The 23,287-nt window shown below is 51.9% G+C and overlaps 1 protein-coding gene across 1 annotated transcript; it reads left to right on the forward strand.

The window, feature by feature from the left end:
• The first annotated feature begins 610 nt into the window (after positions 1-610).
• CDHR1 (cadherin related family member 1) lies at positions 611-22,334 on the forward strand. Its single transcript, XM_019755545.2, has 17 exons — positions 611-834; positions 1,468-1,563; positions 2,531-2,676; positions 3,508-3,558; positions 4,620-4,709; positions 5,905-5,991; positions 7,257-7,373; positions 8,355-8,498; positions 10,240-10,318; positions 11,792-11,892; positions 14,466-14,669; positions 15,177-15,329; positions 16,905-17,069; positions 17,557-17,624; positions 18,181-18,409; positions 19,083-19,340; positions 19,982-22,334. Exons 1-17 carry the CDS (start codon positions 780-782, stop codon positions 20,519-20,521), a joined length of 2,583 nt encoding a protein of 860 aa, XP_019611104.2. The 5' UTR covers positions 611-779; the 3' UTR covers positions 20,522-22,334.
• Positions 22,335-23,287: the final 953 nt, after the last annotated feature.

Genomic DNA, 23,287 nt, shown 5'->3' on the forward strand with positions numbered 1-23,287 from the left:
GCTACTGGGAATGGGCAGGGAGGGCCTCCTGCTACCTGGCAACTTCTGCTTCCCACCTTTATGGAGACTGGAAGACACCCCCTGCTGCCTACCACACATGTGGACCCCCACTGGTGGTCAGACTAGTGATGGGACCCTCTGGGAGAGCTGGCCTTGCCTGGGACACACGCAAGAATGGGCTGAGGTCCTAGACAGGGAGTCCTGATAACCCCTCATCTGTTCCTCTCCAGACCACAACTCTCCTCTTTGTCTTTTGATCTCACCCCCATAGCCTTCAGGGAACTATCTCTGGAACATGTTTGTCCTGGAAGGCAATGCCCTCCCCAAGCCTATTTACCTCGAAAAGCCCCAATTTTCCAGGGCTCTGACCAGGGCACCTGGGGGAAGACCCTTGGCCCACTCCACAGTGCTCCTATCCGCGACCTGGGGTCTCCTTGGCTCCTGCGTTCCAGACTTGGGAGAAGGGGGCGTGGCAGGAGAGAAGAGTGCCCTCATCCACCCACCCGCCCCCCACCCGCTGCTGGAGCGGGTCCCCACGGCTCACAGTGCACTAATTGGTCTCATTTGGCGGCTGCGGGAGCGCTCCGGCGGCGCAGATCCGAACCTTGTCATCCGCTTAGCGCCCTCATACCACCCAGCGCTCCCGCCCCGTGCCCACTCCTGCCGCAGCCGCCGCCACCCCCACTGTCACCTCTGTGCTCCTCCCGGGCCCGGGGCATGCTCTGTGCTCCTGCGCCCGACTTCGTCTGCGAGGAGCGACATTACTCGCCCGCGGAGACATGAGGCTCGACCCGCAGGCCGCCCTAGCCCTGGGGCTGCTGCGCCTCTGCTTGGGTGAGTGGCCGCTGGGCCCCGCGGGCCTCGGTGGGGGCGAGGGGTGGGTGCCGGCGCTACCCCGAGGGACACAGAGACATAGTTCTGGACTGTTCACTTCCAGAGTGAGACTCCAGCTGGGCGATGGGGACCGGAGCAGAAAGGAGGGGGGCGATTCTTCCAGTTTCTGGCTTGGCTGGGAGAGGGGTTCCCAGGGCACTTCCCCAGAGGCAAGGACTCTGGACACCCCAGATTTGGGGCCAGGACCCCCGCTGACCTCTTCTTTTTTTCAGAAACAGGGTAGGAGGATTGGCGGCATCTCTAATGGATGCATGGGGCAGGGGACAGCGCCCCAGCTCCTGGTGTGACCTTGGCCAGGACACTGTACCTCTCTGGCTCCAGGTCCCAGTCTGCTTATTGATGAGCTGAGTTTGGCAGCTGCCTGGGTTCTAAGGGCCCCAGATGGTCCATGTCCCTGACAAGCCTGAGCTAAGGGACTCTCTCCCAGGCTCCCCAGCCGAAACATGGGTGTGCTAGGGTTGGAGAGGAGAGTGCCTGCCTGCCCAGAACTGGGACCAGACATCAGACCATGCTGGCGCGAAATTGCCCTTCGAGTTTCTGGGTGTCCATTTGTTCTGTCTGTTTTCTCCCTAGCCCAGGTCAACTTCGCCCCCCACTTCTTCGACAATGGGGTTGGCAGCACTAACGGAAACATGGCCTTATTCAGCCTCCCGGAGGACACCCCTGTTGGTGAGGAGCCTTGGCACTGGCCCCCATAGGTCCCCCAGAGGGGTGGCCCTCGTTCCCCTGGACATGGCACGGAAGAACCATGAGTTCTCGCAATCTGTAGAGAAAGGGAGAGCTAGGCTGCAGGTGCTGGCAGTGGGGGGATAGGGGCTGATTGCACTTTGAATTCTCCAGGGCAGTTGCATATAAAGGAGGTCTTGGTTGCCATGGAAACCTAAGCCCAACAAGCCCTGGAGACCTCAGTGCCAATCCAAAGACAGGGCCTGCCCCAGGAGACAGGTAGAAGCCCTCAGCATGGTGGTTACCGCTGGGCTTGGCCACAGCTGCCCAGTGTCCACTGTGTAACCTTGAGCAAATGTACTGACTGACCTCCCAGAGCCTCAGATCTTTAGGCTTTAAAGGCATCCAAGAACATCCAACTCACTGGCTGGGATCTGCAGAGGGGGAGAAGGAGAAAGAGAGAGATTTGCACTTCCTCTGTCTCATCCTGTCTGGATTGGGAACCCTGAGCCAAAGACCAGCGTAAGATCAGTGTAAAAGAGGCGCCTGCTCAGACATCCCTGAGGAGCTGATCTGGGCAGGGGGAACAGAGCTGCCCCATGGGCCACCCTCCTGCCTTACTGGTGCCTCCCTTTTCCCCCATCCTGGGGGAGCCCCCAATCTTGGCTCCTGGGACAAGAGTCATTAGCAGGCAGAGGGGAAGTTCCTGTACAATCTGTATTATAGATGACACTCTGTAAAGTGGCTGATACTAATATCTCACCGACAGCTGTGAAGAATAAAGACAAAGAGTGGGAGGGGCAATCAGCAGGGGAGTGAGGTCAGTGGGGCGAGGTGCTCAGTTCAGGGTGGTTCCTTTTGAACTGCAAATTCATTGTACAGATGGTTGAATCCCTGGTTCTGAGCAGCTGCCACTTTTGGGAAACGTCAGATCCCAGATTCTAGATCTCCCCTCTGTGTCTCCTTCCAGGCTCTCATGTGTACACCCTGAATGGAACAGACCCTGAGGGAGACCCTGTCTCCTACCACATCAGCTTTGACCCCAGCTCTAGAAGCGTCTTTTCTGTTGACCCCAATTTTGGAAACATCACCCTGGTTGAAGAGCTGGACAGAGAGGTATGGGGAGAAGTGAGGATTGCTGCCTGCCGGCCAAGCCTCTGAGGACTGGGCGGTCCGCTAGAGATCGTCTTTGGAGAGGTCTTGTAAGCTGCAGAAAACTCCGACAGCAGATCAGGGCTGGAAAGCGTGGTTTAGAGAGTAGGTCTGAGTCTGGAAAAATTCCACCCCTCGGCACCCTTCTGAACCTGCCGGTGACCGAGCATGGGCTACATTTCACTCTGAGACACCACACCGGACTGGTGGGGCTAGCTAGCCACACAACTGGACCTCAGGTGTGGCGTTGCTGCCAGCTCTGGTCCGATGGCAGACTCCACCACCCACAGGCCAGACTAGAAAAGGGAAAGGGTGGGTCTCAGAGACTGCTGTGGGGACACAGTGGTGGAGGTGTGACTTGGCTTCCCCTCCCTGGCATTCCCCCAGGGACCTTCCTCATTGAGGTGCCACAGTGTGCTGGGGAGTGCTTGAGATACCACAGATCTGGACCTCTGCAGAACTGTGGAATATGGAGGGGCATGGCAGAGATAAGGGGGAGAAAATGTACAGAAAAAAGGGAATAAGCCTTCTTCCTGGGACCTCTACAACACTAGGTTAGCATCTCTTCTCTTTCTAGCATCTAAAGCTCAACAATCTCTCTGGGTTTATAAGAGCCCCTGATGTGTAGAGCCTCAAAAGAAGGTCTCAAGCATGGCCAGAGTAAACTTTTGGTCACCCCACACTACTCCAGGCCTCCTCTGATGGGCTCAGTGGGGCAGGGAGAGCTCTCTCCAGACTCAGGGGTCCCTAGCATGTATCACTCCTGGACACTCACTCAATCCTTGTGCTTCGCAGCGAGAGGATGAGATTGAAGCCATCATCAGCATTTCTGACAGCCTGAATCTGGTGAGTGCACACCTGCGCCTGTCCCTGACAGCATGCAGCTCCCTGGGCCTGAGCACAGTTCCCTCCTCCAACCTCCTGGGGACTGAGGGTTCCCTGGCAAACCCAAGCTGAGGCCCAGCAAGACCCGCCCCCAACATGCCCACAGGAAAACCACCATTTTGCCCGAGCCCTCATCAGTGCTTCCCTGATAATTACAGGGGCTCCCCTGCTTGCAGGCTCCCCAACCCCAATCCACCTCCAAATTCAGCCTGGGCCTACACTGCAGGACACAGACTTGGCCATAGCCCGGCTCAGAAAGCACTACCAGCTGGTCCCTACCACCCTCCAGGTGAAACCCGAGTTTCAGCCTGGCATTCAGGGCCTCCGCTTTGGGCACCATCAGCCTCTCCCACCTTCTCTCCCACAGTCACCCCACCAACCATCTGGCGTAAATCTGCTTATGTTCTCTGAACTCACTGTGCATTTCACTCCCCTTTGCACCTGATGCTCCTTCGCTTCTCTCCCTCTCACCTGCCAAACTGCTGCAGAGCCTAATTCTCACCCCTCTGTGAAGCCTCCCTGTGTCCACCACCACAGGCTGGTTAGAGGCCTCTTCTGGGGTCCTCCGGATGCAGCCTCCTGCACTGTGCCCCCATAGCCCCAGGGGATGCATTTGCCTAGGCCATGGCATGCATGGTATCTCCAGAGCGGGGCAGTGCAGGGGTCCTGCCCTCAGTGCTTGGCATGCCACTGTTATCACCCTGAATGCTATCACCACGTTCTTTCATACGCTGACCTTTGCCCTGCCACCTCGTCCTGCAAAATGCACACCATCAGACCATGTCTTCTGTCCCTGATATGGGGCACCAAGTGCTTCATTCCATGTGCTTGGCATCAAATAGTTGCTTAAAAATACTTGTTTCGTGAATGAATGAAACAAGGAAGGATAGCAAGAAGGAAGGGGGAGAGAGGGACGATGGGTAGAGACATATACCTGGGGGCATTAGGGGCCACTGTCCCTTTTTTGTTCAAAAGGTCTCACTGCCCCAATTCCTGTCCCCTTTACTCCTCACCCTTCTCAGGTGGCAGAAAAAGTCGTGATCCTGGTGACGGATGCCAACGACGAGGCGCCCAGGTTCATCCAGGAGCCTTACACTGTCCATGTTCCTGAGGTGAGTATGAGGCCGCCAGGCACAGCTGCTGCCCTCTTACCCCCAGCCCACGGGGCTGCCCTGCGACCTGGCCAAGGGGACTGGGCCTCTGAGTGCAGAGCACCTCTCTGCCCTCCGGAGAGCTGGCCCTTCTGTCCTCCCCACCCCCACCGCCATCCCCTCACACCTGTGTTTTATTTCTAACAGAATGTTCATTTCCCATTTTCCATTATAATCATGATATATATTTATTGTGGAAATGTGAAATACATAAAAAGGTAGGAAAAAAAAGATTTCAAAATCACTATCAACCCCTCCAGCTTGAGATAACATTGTTAAATTTTGGTGTATTTCTTTCTAGCTGTTTTTGTGATTATTAGATTTATTTTCTGTTTGTTTTACATTGTTGTGACTATACTAAACATATGCTTTCTGTATACTGTTTTTCACTTAATTTATAATATCATCATTTCCCCCATTAATTATAAAATTTGCGTAACTATCATTTTAATAACTTCTCTTAAGTGAACATTCTATCATTTATGGAACTGTTCCCCTATGTTTGGATATTTAAGATACTTGCAGTTTTGCTCTCGTAAGAAATATCAAATTCTGACATAAAAGCTCCTTTTCTCTAATTACAATCATTTCCTTAAGCTATAGTCCAAGATTTGAAATTACTAGGTCAAAAGCTTCCATGCCTATGAGGTGTTACCAGATTGCTTTTCTGGAATAACACCAATTTGCAATTTTCAACAAGATGTAGGAGAGGGTTTGTCTCCCTATCCCCCATCAACACTGGAGAGTCTCACATTTTTTAATGTTTGCTAATTCCGTAGAGAAAGACATTTCATCCTGGCTCTAAATAGTACATATGTGATCTCTGGTAATGCTGAAAATGTCCGTGTTTATTAAGGCCTTTCTCATTTCGTATTTAAACCCTTTATCTACTTGGAGTCTTAGTTTATTTCCCTCTCTCCTTGAGACTCTCCTCAGGGGGAGGATATCTGCTCTTTCTTTTTTCTTCCTTCTCTGATGTGTCTCCTCCATCACTGCTCTTTCCCCTGTTGGGGGCTCCCTGGGTTAGTCACCACTTTGTCACCTCTTTTTACCCTTCACTCTCCTGACCCCACCTTTCCATGGTTCTCCATACCCCAAGTACCCTGAGCATTGTGTCGCTGCCCCAGGACTGACCCCTGTGGCTCTGACCCCTCAGGATACGCCTCCTGGGAGCAGTATCCTTAAGGTCCATGCTGTGGACAAGGACACAGGTTCTGGAGGGAGTGTCACCTACTTCCTGCAGGTAAGGCAGGGCACACAGTATGAAACCAGAGGCCTGGGATAGAGGGGATGCCTGGCTGACCCCCACTTCCATCACCAAGGCCCGTAGGTCAGTCCCTCTGCTATTCCCAAAGATGGTCAGTGATGCCACATTGGATCCCAATGAGGTCTTAGTAAATGCAGCAATAGGACGGACAGGTGGGGACATGAGAGGGACCCAGATGGAAGCTATCTTCTCCTGACTGCACCATCCCAGCTCCCTTTGAGTTGGCCTCCCTCCCTCTCCCCAGATCTCCAGGACCCTCAGCTCTCCACCCCCAAACCCTTCCTCAGAAGAAGGCCTGGGCACTTTGCACCCACACAAGGTGGAAAAAAGCTGTCTGGGCCAGAATTGTCAGTAGGAAAAAGGGCAGAAGGGGCAGCTCTCAGAAGGGTCAAAGCTATGACGCCCCTTGTCCATCCATCACTCCCCATCAAAGGCGAGACCCCTCCATGCATCACCTGCCTTTTTCTGGGCTCACCAGGAACCCCCTCCCTTCCTTCACGAGGCTGCCATTTCTGTAACATTTCCTCTTCTCTTCTCATTTATTCATTTGCTGTCACAAATTTTCAAGACACTACAGCTCAATGGATAAAAATACACATTCTGGAGAAATCCCCTCGGCTCTGTGGGTACTGGAGCGATCCCACCTCTTCCCACTAGTGGGGCCTTCAATCCATAATCTAACTTTCCCAGCTCAGTTCCCTCACGTGTAAAATGGGAAGGATAAAATCACATCCTCATTGGATTTCCTGAGGATTAAATGTATGTAGAGCTCAGTAACCCTTGTTTAGATTGGAAGTCATCTCCTATCCCCACCCAAACCCTGCCCCCCCTTCACCACCACCACTACCAGATACTGCCTGGGATTGGCCCACAGTCACTTACTTGGGGTGGGGTTTGAAGATTCCACGACCTCTAGGTTAGAGCACTCTGGAACCTCTTGGCCAGAGCTTAGCTCAAAGTCGGGCCCAGTTGTGTACTAGCTGAGCAGAGAGAAAACCTAAAGGCTTGCTGGAAGGGAACTTCTTGGTTTTAACTAAGGGAGGGGGAGGGGAAGCCCAGAGCTCTAGGAAGAGGGACCCTGGGGGTCAGAAAGGCTGGATTCCCTGAAGTTTGAACCTCAGCTCTGAGGCCAGAGTTACTGTGACAAGGACAGTGAAGATCCCCTTTTAGTAGGCAGAACAGGCATTCTGGGGCCGGCCAGTGTCCCTCCCCAAGGACCAGCCTGCCCGTCACTCTTACAGAATATGCAGTCCACCAAATTTGCCATGGACCGCCACAGTGGTGTGCTGCGCCTCAGGCCTGGGACCACCCTGGACTATGAGAAAGCCCGGGCCCATTTCGTCACCGTGGTTGCCAAGGTAATAGAGAGGGAGGAATGGGGGGCATCCCATCCAGTCTTTCCTCAGCCTCTGTTGGGGGAAACCACCCTTGGATTAGAACAGAATTAGGCTCTACAACAGAATTTGGGGGAGAGCTGCTCAGAAACTGTGTTGAGTGGACCCTGCCCAGACATGGACATAGTCTCCTAGAAGGCTAGTGTCTCCTGAGGCAGAGAGCATATTCCCTCTTGGGAGATGGCACACACCTCCTCAAGACTGACAGGTCAGGTTCCTCTCTGTAGGATCAGGTGGCCATGGCCTGGAGACTCATATCCCATCACTTCCCCCACACCGGGCCTCTGGGCACCCCCTGTGTACACCCCTGAGCCTCAGTTTCCTCTGGTGAGGAAACTGAGGCTTAACTAAATTCCTCACATTTTTAAAGTGCAATGTGTGGGACCTACAACTCAGCAGGTGCTCAGCCAATGTGCTTCCTCTCCCCACAAAGGGCAGGAAACCCCAGTCCTCTGGGCCCAGTGTTTAGTTTTCTAGAAAGGCCCTTAAGGGTGGGTCACATGTTGGCTACAGGCCATCCCAGTCCAGCCTGTCCCAAATCCCACCTGTGGTTTCTTGTCAGGGCTGGGCTCAGTGCACAGCTTCACTGTTCAGCTTGGGCAGCAGTCAGGCTCTAGCAGGTCCTTGGGAGTCAGGCTTGGCTCCTGGCTGGGAGGGAAAGTGGCTCTGACTCCCTCCTCTGCCACTTGTCCAACATCATTTCCCTGGAGAGAGAACTGCCCCTGTTTCCAAAAGACCATTTTACTGCCTGAAGACTGTCATGCATGATCTCATTTAATTTCCCCAACATTCCTATGAGGGGAGAATTATCTCAAGTGACACAGGAGCAAACAGAACTCAGAGCAGGCAGCTGGCTTCACGGCCAGTAAGTAGCAGGAGCCAGATTCCACTGGAGTCTGTCGACTCCAGAGCCCGACCTCTCTTCACTCTCGGATTCGTCCCCAGGATGGTGGAGGGAGGCTGCGAGGGGCTGATGTGGTGTTCTCGGCCACCACCACGGTCACAGTCAATGTGGACGACATGCAGGACATGGCCCCTGTTTTCGTGGGCACACCCTACTACGGCTATGTGTACGAGGACACCATTCCGGTGGGTGGCTGCGCTCCTCAGCCCAGTGTCACCTCCTGATGCCTCCTGCCTTGTCCCTTACTCTGTGCTGGAATCCCCCTGCTGGAAATGGCTGGGCTCAACCCCGGGTGACCCTCGTCATACAGAAGCTGGCTCTGGACTCACTCAGGCCACCAACAGGTCTTTTTGCCTCTGGAAGTATAAGGGGGAGGAAGCGGGTGTTCGTGTATGGAGCACCTGCTAGGTGCCAAGACCATACCAGGCATTTTTTCCCCTCATCCAAACATACCCCAGACCAACTGCAAAGGTTGGCCCTTCAGAAGGGCAAAGAAGAGAGGCTGGAAGATAGTTGAGCCTTAGTTTGGGTGGGGCCTTTCCTACACCTCATATAGGAGGTTAGGAGTCTTTGTGACTCCTAGCCCTGAGCCTGGGGCCCTTCAGACCAGTAGTTCTCCTACAGTTTGCTGCTGAACCACCATGACCCTTGCTAGACATCACAGCTCAAAGGCCAGCCTCAGTGGTCTCCCCTTCAGTGCAGTCTGCCTCCAGTGCTTTGGCTGCAGCACTTGTCTTTCGGCCTCTCAGGGAAAGTCCCACTCCCCAGGCCTGGCATCTGAGGGCCAGCCTCCCCTCTACCGATGACCCCTCACCATCCTCTACCCAACCCATCTCACCACTCCATCCTTATGCCTCTGCCTGAACTGTGCCCATGGGCCAATGCCCCTTGCCCTTCTCGGTTCAGCCCAGGCACCACTTCCCCTGACATCACTGGTTGAGATGAGAGCTCCCATCTCTCCCACACTTGGTACACCCCTCCATGGTATGCACCCCTGTATTTAAAGGACACCCTAGCCAGACCATGAGCTCGCTGCGGAGTGAGACTTGGCCAGAGCCAGACTTCACAAGGCCATGGCTCAAGAACTCCCTTTGGAATTGAATTGCAGTTCCATTGTTCTCTTCCTGGCTATGATTATTCCTGACTTCATGAAACAATGAAAAGCACTTACTGAGGACCATTCACAGGCTGGGCCCAAGCTAAAATACCACCTTACCAGAAGCCAGCAGCTGAGTGGTGGAGATGAGCACAGAGCAAGGGAGAGAAATGCCAGGGTGTCCTGGTGGGGCTGCAGGACGGAGCAGGGGGAGGCCAGCACTGTCCTGCTGAGGAGCTAAGGGTGGACAGAGGTGCCGAGGGGAGAGAGGGCAGCACGCGGGCAGTCAGGAAGCAGCCATGAATATGGGCAGGGCAGGGAGAAGGACCTGAGGACGGAGCTTAGCAGGGGGTGGCAGGCCAGGGTCCCGCCAGACTTGTCTAGTTGTGGTATCCCTGTGCCAACCCTTCGAACCGCACTCCAGCACCACAGGATAAAATCCTGGTTCCTGGACTTTCTGTTGCACCCGCTCTGTGCCGGCCCCTCTCCCACCAGCCTCTCACCTCTCCCTCTGCACACCTCAGAAGGCAAAAAATGGCTGAGGCAGAGGGGGTGAAGCTGGAGGGTGGGGAGAGTAGAGGAGGGCTGAGTGTGGTGTGTGGGAAAGGAGGCAGTGTGCGTGCGAGGAGCGAAGCCTGAGAGCCCCTGGGCAGCCCACGTGCTGACCCTTGTGGAAGAGGGTCACCTGGAGGCCAGTGGGTGCTTTGAGCTCCCATAGAGCAGGGGTCGGGTGGGACAGCACCTTCCCTTTGTGGTGGGGACAGTGTCTTGGGAAGGGAGAGCCCTGGGATCGCCCATGAGCCTCAAGCCACTGCTCCTGTTCCCCCAAGGGCTCGGAGGTACTGACAGTGGCTGCCATGGATGGAGATCGGGGCAAACCCAACCACATTCTCTACAGCCTCATGAGCGGTAAGTCTGGGGCAGCTTTGGGGACAAGACATACTGGGCAGCAGCTCTGACGCTGCAGGCAACCAGAACGAGATTCCCTAGTCTCTCTGCACCCCGGGTCCCTCATCTATAGGGTGAGAAGCACAAAATATATGGAGAGGAGAGACTGGACCCTCCACCACATAAGAAGTCTCCGTGGATATGTCCTCTGGCCTCCGCTTGTCATTATGTCCAGTGACAGGGAGAGAAGCATTGGGAACTAAGAACAAATGGGGGCACAGATTCATGTTCCCTTTATCCTGGGCATATGCTCATTGACAAGAAGGGATGGCAACATTTCTTTTGTTCTTTAAATTGCCATTTTTTTCCTAATTATTTTAAGTGTTTGGCCTAGGACATATATTTGAATTAAATGAATTAAGTACAATGATGATATGGCATTTCCCTACCACTCACCCTATATATGGATGAGAAAACTGAGGCTCAGAGAAGCTAAGTGGACATCCAAAGTTCACTGGGTTTCAATCTAAGTCTGTGTTCTTTTGACAACTGGGCAGCAACTGCACAGGTGGGGCCGGCCCTGGTGTGGGCTCTGCAGCCCTCAGTAGCTAGCCCCTCCAGGGCCTCCCTCAGTGGGCCATAACACCCAATGCCTGATCCCAGACATGCATATGTCCATATGCTCTCACTCAGACACCACCGCCTCCTCTGACCCTGTCCCTGGGACACGCCTGGTGCACAATGCCCCTCTAGCAGCTCATGCGCTAACAAACATGCCCACCATCACATGCAGGCTCCTTTTGCCAGGCACGCAGACCCTCGACTGCCTTCCCTCCTCAACCACCACTTCAAACCTTTACACAATTACACCATTTTACACAATTTACACAATTAGCAGGGCAGTGTAGACCTATATGCTGAAAAGATGGCCACAAGAGGTCTGTGTGCAATTGCCCAGGCAGTGTTTGCGTCACAGACTCCAGATCTGTTACCAATTAACCAAGCACCCATCCCACACCCTCTCCTCTCCATTCTTCTCCTCCTCCTCCTTCAGTCTCTTTCCTCTTCCTCTCTCCTCTTTTTCTGCTCTCCCTTCCTTCTCTCCTCTCCTTCTCTCTCCTTTCATCTATATCTCTTCCTTTCTCACTTTCTCTTTCTATCACACACACACACACACACACACACACACACACACACACACACACACACACACACTATACATGAGAGAAGCAAAGTACTACAGAATCTGGGAGCCAGACAGAAATGAGTTCAAATCCAAGTTCTGCTTACTGTGTAACCTTGGACATGGTTTCTTAGCCCCTCGGAGACTCAATGTCTTCACTGGCAAGACACAGATGACAGAATTACATTCTATAGAGGAGACTTCAGTGAGATAATGCATGAGAAGCGTATGGCACCCTACCTGGCACAACTCTCCTACACCCTCCTGTGGCCCTGGTCAGCACTTCAGGGTGTATCTCTCTTCTATGACAGAGACTGATGGAGCCTTTGAAATTAATGAGACTTCTGGAACCATCTCCATCACACAGAGCCCTGCCCAGCTCCAGAGAGAGGTGTATGAGCTGCACGTACAGGTAACATCCCTCAGCTTGGCCATCCCCGCCTTCAGGCGGCCTCCATTACTCCCCAGGTGTCACAGTCTGTGGAGGGAGCTAGATGTTGCTCCAAGGAGCACCTACATCAGGTAGCTGTGTAAAGGCTATAGCAGGTACACAAAGCCCCTGCCAAGGGGAAGACATGAACTCACAAGCTGAGTTGTGAGAGGCAGGAGAAGGTAGGACTGAAGCATGTATGCCTTGAGCATGGGTAGGACCCGACAGGTGGAGGCTGGTGGAGGGGAGCCTTGGTGGGGTGGGGATGGAGTGCTGTCTTTCCAAGGTAAGAAAGCCTGTGAGCCATGGCTGGAGGTGAAAGCACGTAGTGTACTAGGGAAACAATGAGGAATCAAGTAGGACTGCAGCAAAGAGTCCATGGGCCCCATGTAGAAGAGAAACGGCTGGATGCCAGTCTGGGACCAGAGCAACAATGGACCTGAACACGAGAGGTGGGCCCCTGGAGCAGGACCAACTCCATGGACATATGACCTGTGCCATCACACAAGGATCTTGGTTAGAAGAGTCTAACGCTGGGCTTAATGCTCTGCTCTTGCTATCTTGAAGTTATTAATGATTTTTTAACAAAGGAGCCCATATTTTCGTTTTTCACTGGGCCTGAAAATTATATCGCTGCTCTTGCGCCAGAGCAATCAAGAGCCATTGAAAGGTTTTGAGCAGGATTACAGTCGTGTTAGAAAGCTTACCCAGGCTGCTCACTAGACCAGTGGGGTTCTCACATTCAGAGAGCATGGTAAACGGTGACTTCTAGAGCCCACCCTGGGAGTGGGGATCCAGTCTGGCTGGGGTAAAGCCCAGACTCTGCGTGTTTTGAGCTCCCAGGTGATTCTGTCCCAGTCCCAGCTTGGCATTGGAGAGTGCTGCTCCTGACTTGGGTTTGGAGGGAAACGGACGAGAGGCCAGGAAGCAGCACCATCAGCCAAGGTGATAGATGAAGAGGGCTCATGGGGATGAGGAAAGGCGGCATGGCAGAAATGGACAAACTGCAAATTATGAAGGAGCTGATTCCACAGAATGTGGCAATTGAGTGGCTGTGAGGGGTGGGGGAAGGAGAGGGGTGGATGAGCCTAGGGTGGCACCATGCCATCGGGAACACAGGGAAGGAGGCAAGTGGAGGACAGGCATGATGAATTTGGGTGCTTCAGAAATATCCAAGTTGAAAGATCCAAACCTGGGTATACAGGATTAGAATTTAGAGGAGAGAGTATAGACCATACAGGTAGCTATAAAAGGATGGGTGGGAATGAGATCACCCAGAGGATGGCGGGGGGGAGAGAGGAGCTGTGGGCCAACAACACAGCTATGGGAGCATCCGAAGCTTAGAGTGAGCAGGTGAAGGAGAGAACAGAGAGGTCGAGGGGAGCTGCAGAGAGCAGTCACAGTGGCCAAGAGCATAGAACACCAGGGAAGGTGAGAGAGTCGCAGTGCCTCATGCAACATGGACGTCAGTGTGAAGTCTCTGAGCTGGAGACAGGCTGAGAATTGAGTGGGAAGTAGGGAATGAAGACAGCCGATGGAGGCTTCTGAGAAAGGAGAATTAGGAAGCTGCTAGGGAGTGACAGAGTGGGGTCCAGAAAGGGAAATTTTAGGATCAGTAAGACCAGAGCAGTAGAACAGGGGAAGGAGGCCCTTGAAGGGGCTTGTGTGATGTTTGCCATGTGGTTCCTGAGGTGCCTATGGGCTCTTGGGCCTGGCTTTGCAGGCTGTATTAGTTACCTATGGCTGCATCCCCACACCTCCCCTCCCTGCAGCCTCCCCCTCGCCTGTGGATAGAAGGACAGAATGTGGTAGAGCAAGGTTTGAAACCATGTCTGGCTGCAAGGAGAGAACAGTGTGGTGTGGCAGAGAGAGCACTGACTACAGAATCGACACATCTGCTCTTCATGAGCTGTGACTCCAGGTGACTGCCCCACCCCTCTGTGCCTCATCTGTTAAACAGGGTTATTGACTGCACTGTTTTAGTTTCCTATGGCTATTGTAACGTATTACCACAAACTTAGTGGCTTTTAAAAACACACATGTGTATCTTGCAGTTTCTGTGGGTCAGGAGTCCAGGCTCAGCTTATCTGGTCCCCAGTGTCAGTCTCTCATGTGACTGCCACCCAATTGTCAGCCTGGACTGTGTTCTCACTGGAGGCTCCACTCAGGAAGGGTCACCTCCCGAGCTCACATGCTTATTGGCAGGATTTCGCTACTTGTAGGCGGTTGAACTCAGGGCCCCCGTTCCTTGCTAGGTGTTGGTTAGAGGTCACCATTAGTTCCTTGAAACATGGGCCTCTCTACCACAGCTGTTTGCTTCATCAAAGCCAGCAAGAGAGAGTCTGCTAGAAGACAGTAGTTATCATCTCTTGTAATCTGATCACTGAGTGATAGCTCATCACCTCTGCCATTTTCTCAGTGAGAAGCAAGTCACTAGGCCAGGCCACATTTAAGGAGAGGGGATTACTCAAGAATGAATACCAAGAGGTGGGGATCATTGGAGCCATCTTGGAGCCAGCCTGTCACACAACCTTAACCACTTGTCCCGATCCTAGGTGACTGAGGTCAGCTCTGCAGGGAGCCCAGCTGCCCAGGCCATCGTTCCAGTCACCATCAGGATCGTGAACCTCAACAACCATCCACCTACGTTCTATGGAGAGAGTGGGCCCCAGAACAGGTTTGAGCTGTCCATGTATGAGCACCCGCCCCAGGGGGAGATCCTGCGGGGACTCAAGATCACCGTCAATGACTCAGACCAGGTGTGTGTCCCTGCCCTCCATCCTGCCTTCCTGCAAATTGTGTGGGGCCAGAGTCCCAAAGCTGAGTCTGCATCAGCCTTCACACTTATGTCACAGCGGCCTGGAGGGTCACAAAATGAATGAAACAAGGGAGTGTAACCGAGAGAGTGAGAGTGTAGCTAATCAAAGACTATCTGCTTGGCCTAAAGATATTCACAATCAATTAAAAAGTAAAAGCCAGTTAAACAAAAGCACCTCTGCATCTGACCCACCAGACAGGCATTTGTGAATGTGTCCTGTTGCCTCCTCTGCCGAGCACAGGGCTAGGCCTATCTGTTTTTTTCCCTTGTCTAGTCCTCATAACTTGCTGAATTTTTCTGATCCTTGATCACCTCACCTACAGAAAGAAGTAATAAAACTTATTTCCCAAGGTTAAGGGCATATGAATACTCCTCGCTTAGCAGGACTATATGAGTTCCTATCCTCATTCATCTTTTCCGTTTCTTCTCTCCAAACTCTATGGCCTAGGGAGCCAATGCCAAATTCAACCTGCGGCTAGTGGGCCCCGGGGGCATCTTCCGGGTGGTCCCACAGACAATCCTGAATGAAGCCCAAGTCACCATCATTGTGGAGAACTCAGCTGCCATTGACTTTGAAAAGTTCAAAGTGTTAACCTTCAAGGTAGGTGATGCTTTGCACTTCCCTGAATGGGGGTCCCAGCCCCTGGATTCATTTCTGAGAGGGCCTTTGTCATCCCTGCCCCTCCTGACCTTACTCTTTTCTTCTCAGTCTCTCTGCCTCTCCTGCTGATTTGGGGAGCAAAAGGGGAGAGAGAAGAAAAGTGATACAAGGCCCTTTCCTACTGCTCGCACAGCCTCTCAGCTCCAGCTTCTAAACTACAGCTATCTCCAAGAAAACAAGGAGGGTTCAAAGGGAAACTACCAATATAATGTGCCATGTTAATAGGGAGAAAAAGAAAAACTATTTGATTGTCAAGATAGATGTTTTTCTCATATACATTTGACATCTGTCATCTATTCTGATACAAACTTTAGCAGAAAATGAAAAAATACTCCTTTGTATTTGTAATTATTTAAAATTATAAACACATAAACAATGCCTGTTATACATAAACATATAAATAATATATATTAATAAAAAGGAAAAATACTTCATTGATATTATTTAAATTATTTATAATTATACACGCATACACACTGATAGCCAGCATCTTCTTAAAAGTGAAATTCTAAAAGCATTACATGAAGTCAGGAACAACACACGGATGCCCGCTATCACCACTGTTATTTAACACTATTCCTGGAGTAACATTATTCCTGTTTTAAGAAAGGAAATAAGAGACATTAGAAACATTAGAAAGGAAGAGACAGCTTTACCATTATGTGTAGGTGATGTAAGTGTTTGCTTAGAAAAGTCTAAGAGAAATTGAAAAGCTGTTAGAAACAGCAAAGTTAATATGATTCATTAGAAAGCTAATACACAAAATCCAATAATTTTCCTACATACAAAAAATAGTTATGAGAATAATGTAAAAAAATTCTCTTTTACAATATCAACTAACAGATAAAATTCTTAGGATTTGCCATAGCAATACATATGCAGCATCTAAATTATAAAAAAATTCAAAAATTTAACAAAAAGATATGAAGATGACAAGAAATGCATAGGAGGAACACCCTATTAAAAATGCAAATCCTCATTAATAAAGAATCCAATGCGACCTCAATTAAGTATTACTTAGAATTTCCTTCCGGGAGGTGGTGAGAGGACTTGACACCATTACAGTGGTTTTTATCTGGAGAAATAAGCCTAGAAGAATAGCTAATAAAATATACATTTATATATATATATATATATATATATATATATATATATATATATATATCCGGGGGAAAATTTTTTTTTAAAGAATATTAGGCAGGAACTTGCGCTAACAAATAATAAATTATATCATAAAGCAAAATAAATTTTAAAATTGGAACTAAAAAGGAGTATTCAATTGAGTGGAACAAAAGGAACTGGCGGAAATACAATTGGGAACTGTGCTGCATTTCAAGTCAGTGGGAGAAATGATGGAATGCCTTACAGGTGCCCCCTGCAGGTGGTGGTGGGAATAGCAGCTGAGAGTAAGAAGAGGTAGGTGGGCGTGGGGCCAGGGCTGAGAAAGGAAGTAGGAAGGACCTCTGCAGGGCTATTGCCACCCAGACAACTCCTCTGCTTTCCTTCCTCCCCCAGCTCCTGGCCATTGAAGTGAATACCCCGGAGAAGTTCAGCTCCACAGCGGATGTAGTGATCCAGCTCCTGGACACCAACGACAATGTTCCTAAGTTCACCTCCCAATACTACATTGCCAGAATCCCTGAGAATGTGCCAGGGGGCTCCAACGTGTTGGCTGTCACAGTGGGTTGAGGACTGGCCCAGGGACTGAGGGTGGAATTGGAACCCCAGCAAAGGGGACCTTACGATGTTAGACAAACCTGGACTCCAATCTGAATTGCAAAGCCCACACTTATTAGCTGTGTCCTTGAATGAGCTATGCCCTCTGTGAGGCTCTACTTTTTTCTTCTGTACAATGGGGATAGCAGCACCTCTTGGACTACAAGGAGGACATAAGTGTGAACCCCAAACTCAGCGCACAGGACTTACCTCCTTTTCCTTCCTCATTTACAAAGGAGGAATACATGAGTTCCAGATCCAGTGTTGCTCCAACACTTGAGCCTCCTGGGCAGAAAACTAGGGCTCCAGGGCAGGCCCCCAGATCAGTCTCCTCAGTTGGGCAACCTCCCAAATCCCTTGTTTCACCATTTGAAAACACCCCTCAGACACATGAGCTGCCCACATATCCAGACAAAGGGGCAGCGGCCACTGGGAGCTTTCTCTCTTCCAGGCTGTGGATCCGGACACAGGTCCCTGGGGTGAAGTCAAATACTCCATCTATGGATCCGGGGCAGACCTGTAAGTAGATGCAGAATCTCAGACAGGGCCTAGGCCAAGGAATATGAAGGTCTGAGGCTGAGAGTGGATGGGGTCTGTGCCAAAGGCAGGAGGAACCTAGAAAGGACAAGACCTAGGTCAGGGAGCCAAGCATGGGGGCGAGGAGTGGAAGGAAGCAGAGCCTGAGGCAGAAGTATTGGGGACACACTCGGTGAGATGCTGGGGTCTGAGAGCCGAAGGGTCAGCATGATGGCCTGGAGTTAGGACCCATAACCTCAGGAGCCAGGCAAGCAGTGCTGGGCTATGGAGGGGCAGACCTGGGGAGGAGGGAAGGGCTGTGACTTGGATTGTTAAGTTCAATGTTGATAGATGGATGAGTAGATGGGTGGACCTGGCTCCCTCAGTCAGACTGCAGGGATGGGGAGAGGGGCAGGTGGGACATCTTAGAGGAGCTACAGAAGGCATTGCTGCCACTTCCTGAGGCAGCTCAGCACTGCAGGCACGTGTACGTCCGCGTGTGCGTGTGCCTGGGCATGTCCTTGTGCACTCCCCTGTCTGCGCTCTCTGTGCCCGGCAGCTTCCTCATCCACCCATCCACTGGGATGGTCTACACCCAGCCCTGGGCCAGCCTGGACGCAGAGGCCACTGCGAGGTACAACTTCTACGTGAAGGCGGAGGACATGGAGGGCAGGTACAGCCTGGCTGAGGTGTTCGTCACTCTGCTGGATGTCAACGACCACTACCCCAAGTTTGGAAAGAGCATCCAAGAGAAGACGATGGTGCTGGGGACCTCAGTGAAAATTGAGGTGGGCTTCCAAGGCAGCTACGCTCCCCTAAAAGCCTTCTTCTAGCAGCTACTATAAGAAACATTGTGGCATAAGAATTTATTTTAAAATGTATTGCATTCTTACTCTGAGCCAGAGTTTTAAAGATATTTATATACCCCATTCCCACCTCAACCCAGAAATAATCTCTGAAAAGAAAAGGTGATTGCCACTTTGCAAAACAAAAATTTGAGACTCTGATAGGTTGTTAGTTTACTTTAGTTCACATAGCTGGTTGGCTTGCTTTCAAAGCAATGCTTTCCCACTATACTACGCTGTCTTCCCAATGTGGAAAAACATGGACTCTGAAACCCTACAGATTTGACTTTGAATCCCAGCTCCCCTCCTTCTACATATCAGCTCCCCTCCTTCTACCTATCTATCCTTAGACAAGTCACTTAGGATCCAAGCTTTTGTTTTTCAACAATATCTAATGCCTCGATTGTTCTGAGAAGGGAATGGCATAACTCCCAGAGGGCCTGGCATAGAGCCTGGTTCATAGAGCACACATTTAATTCCTCTTCCAACGCCAGTCCACTCAGTAGGACCAGAACCATTCCCATCAACCCAGAAACCCCATTTGATATGTTGGTTTAACCAGGGTACATAGTACTGTGCCAGAAGCCCAGCGAGGTCTGTCCCTCCCGGTGCACAGGCCACAGACCAGGACGCAGAGGAGCCCAACAACCTGGTGGACTATTCCATCATCCGCGTGGAGCCAGCCAACGTGTTCGACATCAATGCACACACGGGGGAGATCCGGCTCAAGAACTCCATCCGCTCCCTGGAAGCCTTGCACAATATCACGCCCAGCGGGGTCTACACGTGGTCCCTGGAGGTGCAGGCCAAGGACCGTGGCTCCCCATCCTTCAGCACCACGGCCTCACTCAAGATTGACATCACAGACACTGAGGTGGGTATGGAGCTGGGGTTGGGAAGAGGGTCAGAGGGCCACCTCTGGTCTCGCTGCAACATGGCCAGAGGGAGAAAGACCATCTCCATCCAGCCTTTTTCCAGAAGACACAGCGCTAGTAACAAAGCCTCCTGTGCTGTCAAATATACAGGCTTTGAAATCCTAGTTTAAACATTTATTAACAGGGTGACTTTGGGCTTTGCTAAGCATCTACTTCCCTTCCAGTAAAATGGGAATAGCGATGCCTCCTTCACATTATGTGTAGTTTTCAGCTCAGTGTCAGGCAGAAAGTCATCACTCAGGGGTTCCTGATACATTTGGGCAGATGCGGCCCTTCCTAATCAAAGGCATGAGATAGCCTACTCTCTGGAGAATAAGAGTCCAGCTAATGCAGGAGGTCTTCATCAGAAAGAGGGCGTTTGCATCCCGCTCTCTCTCTGTGAGTTTTTTCCTGGTGAGTTGCATCCCTTGTGTTCTCTGTGTGCATTTTTCTGGAATGAAGCCCGTAGTGCTTAACAAATTAAGGGATGCCTGATGCCAGAAAGTGAAAACTATCAGGCTTAAGGCACCTCACACCCCTTGCTCTGTCCTCCAGGGACCAGGCAGGAGCTGCTGAATGCAGGGGTGGCTCTCTCTTCCAGATGCTGTCCCGAAGCCCCATGGATGCCTTCTTGATGCAGACCAAAGACAACCCCATGAAGGCTGTGGGTGTGCTGGCTGGCATCATGGCCATCATCGTGGCCATAACCGTCCTCGTCTCCACCGCCACCTTCTGGCGCAACAGAAAGTCCAACAAGGTCCTGCCAGTGCGCCGCGTGCTCCGCAAGCGGCCCAGCCCTGCACCCAGCACTGTCCGCATCGAGTGGCTCAAGTTCAACAGGACCAAGGCCGCTGCCAAGTTTGTGCTCCAAGAGGATGCTCCCAATGAGAACTGCAACAACCACAGCCAAGGAAGCCCCCCGCCTCCCAGAGCCCCAGCTCCCCCTCCACCACCCGGAATGGTGCCCAGCACAGCCACAGCCCCCTGGACTGTGCCTACAGTCTCTGGCTCACTCACCCCTCCTCAGCCCCAACATTTACCCAAACCCAAGGCCTTGGGAAGCCCCATGCAGTCAGCTCTGGTGTCTGAGCTCAGGCAAAAGTTTGAGAAGAACAATGTAGCTAGTAAGGCTTACTTCTAGAATGTGTCCCATAGCCCCTCTCTTCCTCATCCCATGTTCCCCCCTCTGCTCCTTCAGGTCACCCCCCTTTTGTGGAATGATATAACCCCCGTATCCAGAGCTCTGGACAGCACCTTAGGCAAGGGGTTTCACTGGTTCTGGCTGCAATTGACAGACATTTCCCCATCACCCAGAACCTTGGCACAGCTACGATGCTCCCCATTCTGCATGGACATAGAGCCGGCTCTGTGTGTCTTCTACTCACCAATCCCAGATCTCACAGTCCCTTGGGTCCTCCTGGGGCCTCAGCATCCTTTGTCAAGGAGCAGGTGCCTGGCCACCTGTTACAAGGCCAACTAGACCCTGGCTCCTGAAGCCTCCAGCTAAGAGCAGGAGTAGAAAAAAGGAGGTTGAGTGCTGGCTAAAGTTGGAAGTCAGCAAACCTTGCAGGCTGAGGGAGAGCAAATGTGGTAAGAAAGGACCAAGATGCGCTGAAAATACGCTTCCTGCAGGACTGTGCCTGAAAGCCACTAGGGAGTTGGGAGATGGTGTTCGGGCAGAGACTGTGGGGTCCCTGCTATGCCCACGGGGACCATGGACACAGAGGGGCAAGACAGGCTTTGCAAGAGTGAGGGAAGATGCCCCAGCCAGGGCTGGCCTGGGCCTGGAAATGTCCAAACTGGAGCCACAGTGGTGGCCTTATAGGCATCGGGAACCGCTTCCAGTCCCTTCTAAGGAGCTGCCCCACGAGAAGTCTGTGAAGAGACAGTGCGGGCATTAGAAGGATGTCAGGGCTGAGTTCTGGGGAGTGGGGAGACCTCCGTTTTTAAACAGCTCCCCTGCTTACATGGTGTAACCTTGGGGAAGCTGTTTAAACTCCCTGATCATTCTCTTCCTTGTGTTGAAGAAAGTAAGTCCTGTCGACCTCACCCATAGGTCTAGGGTGAAGAAGGAAATAAGTAGTGGTGACAAGACTTTCACTGAGTGCAGAGCAGCACACATGTAAAGTATTTTTCTGCGGGCCAGTTCTCTGGGGTGCAACTCTTTCAGCGACTCTACCAAGCACCCTAGGAAGTTAGGGTGCTGCCTCTTATCCACAGCAGTCAGAGCTGGACTATGCCATTGCCCTGATTCACACACTTCCCTTCTACCCTGCCCCCCTGCCCTGCCACCACCACCACCACCACCACCAGAGCCCCTGGGCAGCCATCAGAGGGGATCAGAGCTGGGCAGCACGTCCAGTCCGAGCCTCCTATTGCCAAGATGACAAAAATGAGTTCCCAAGAGAGGAACGATTGCCTGGTGGCAGGGACCTGAATCTTCTAGCTGGGGCCCACCTTGAGAGCTTATGACCACGTCCCCCAGAAGAGAACACATGCAGACCTCTGTGGTTTATACAAAGAGGTCCTGTTTGACTTTAAGGAAACCTGCTGTAAAGAAATCTAGACATGAACACAGGGAGACAAGTATAACAGTTCTTTGCATTTCACGCTGCTCACTAGTAACCCCACTAGAATACATCAGTGATCTTATCTAAACAGTGATATGCATATCTGGTTTTCTTGATTCCAGATCTGTGCTTCCAGGTGTTACTCAGATGTGCCGGTGTGTCGGCTCCTGACGAGAGTTCGGCAGTCCCCGACCCAGAAAGTATTGAGTATTAAGAGGTGGGCCTGGACTGAGCAAACAGGTCCTTTGCAGTCCATGTTTCAGTCCATGTTTCAGGAGAGGGCTGCTCTGTCAAGACTGCCCTCCACAGGGAGTATAGCATCCTCCCAATCTGCATGCAATCATCTTCTTTTGTAAATGGTAAATAAAATCTGTTAACAGCCAAGCTGTCTCCTGCTCCCTGCTAATATTCCTGTTAGTTGACTGGTACAGACCGGTGTTCCTGACACACAGTCAAGCTCAGCTGGCCTCCTGGCTCCTTTGGTGGGTAGATGAGTCCCTTGACCACCACATCTGACTCCGTAGGAGGCTGCAAAATTTTGTCCAAATTGCCATGCGGACACCTCTAAGAGAAGCACGTTTGCCTGAACGTGGCACATTGTGAGCCTGGGCTGGGCTTTCCTCCCGAGGAAGACAAGCCCTGGCAGGGCTGCTTGGGGAGGAATGGGTTCTGGAGCTAGAACTAATTAGCCCAGCCCAGCCCAGTGAGGGCAAGAACTGGGAAGCCTGGAGTAGGCATGGAAACCTGGGAAGCAGTGTTGTCTCTGAGGACAGTGACCATGAAGGCCTGGGCTGGAAGCTGAGGCCAGCATTCCGGCCCCGGGAGCGAGGGAGGCTCCTGGAAAAGCCTGGGAACTCGAAGCAAGGCAGAGCCAATCTCGACACTGAGCATGTGGGCAACTCTTACACCGGGAAGTGTGGTGCTTAGTTGTCAGCAGAGCCGTACTGAGAAAGAGCAGGAGGGCACCACCGAGCATAGGGGACCAGCACATGGGTTTGGCATTGGAGGAGACTCCCAGCCTGTGGGAATGAGGCCAGGCTGTTTTCACTGCCTTAGGGAATGGTGCGGGCCAAGGAACTGCCTGCCCAGTCACACTGGGCAGGGCCTGGGCTACAAGCTGGCACAAGGTTAGGCCTCAGGGTAAGGGGCTGGGAGACAGACTGGGAAGAGTCTCCTCCTCCTGTGCCCTAAGACTAGAGCTTTAGACCCATGGAAAGATGAAGTAACAGATGACTCAAAGAAATCTGCAGAACAGTTTGTGTTTTATCCTTTGACTGAGTTCAGATTTTTTTGTGTGTGTGCACATGCGTGCATGTGCGTACACGGGTGTGGTCATC

This window comes from Rhinolophus sinicus, linkage group LG07 (assembly GCF_036562045.2).
Source record: "Rhinolophus sinicus isolate RSC01 linkage group LG07, ASM3656204v1, whole genome shotgun sequence".
Classification (NCBI taxonomy): domain Eukaryota; kingdom Metazoa; phylum Chordata; class Mammalia; order Chiroptera; family Rhinolophidae; genus Rhinolophus; species Rhinolophus sinicus.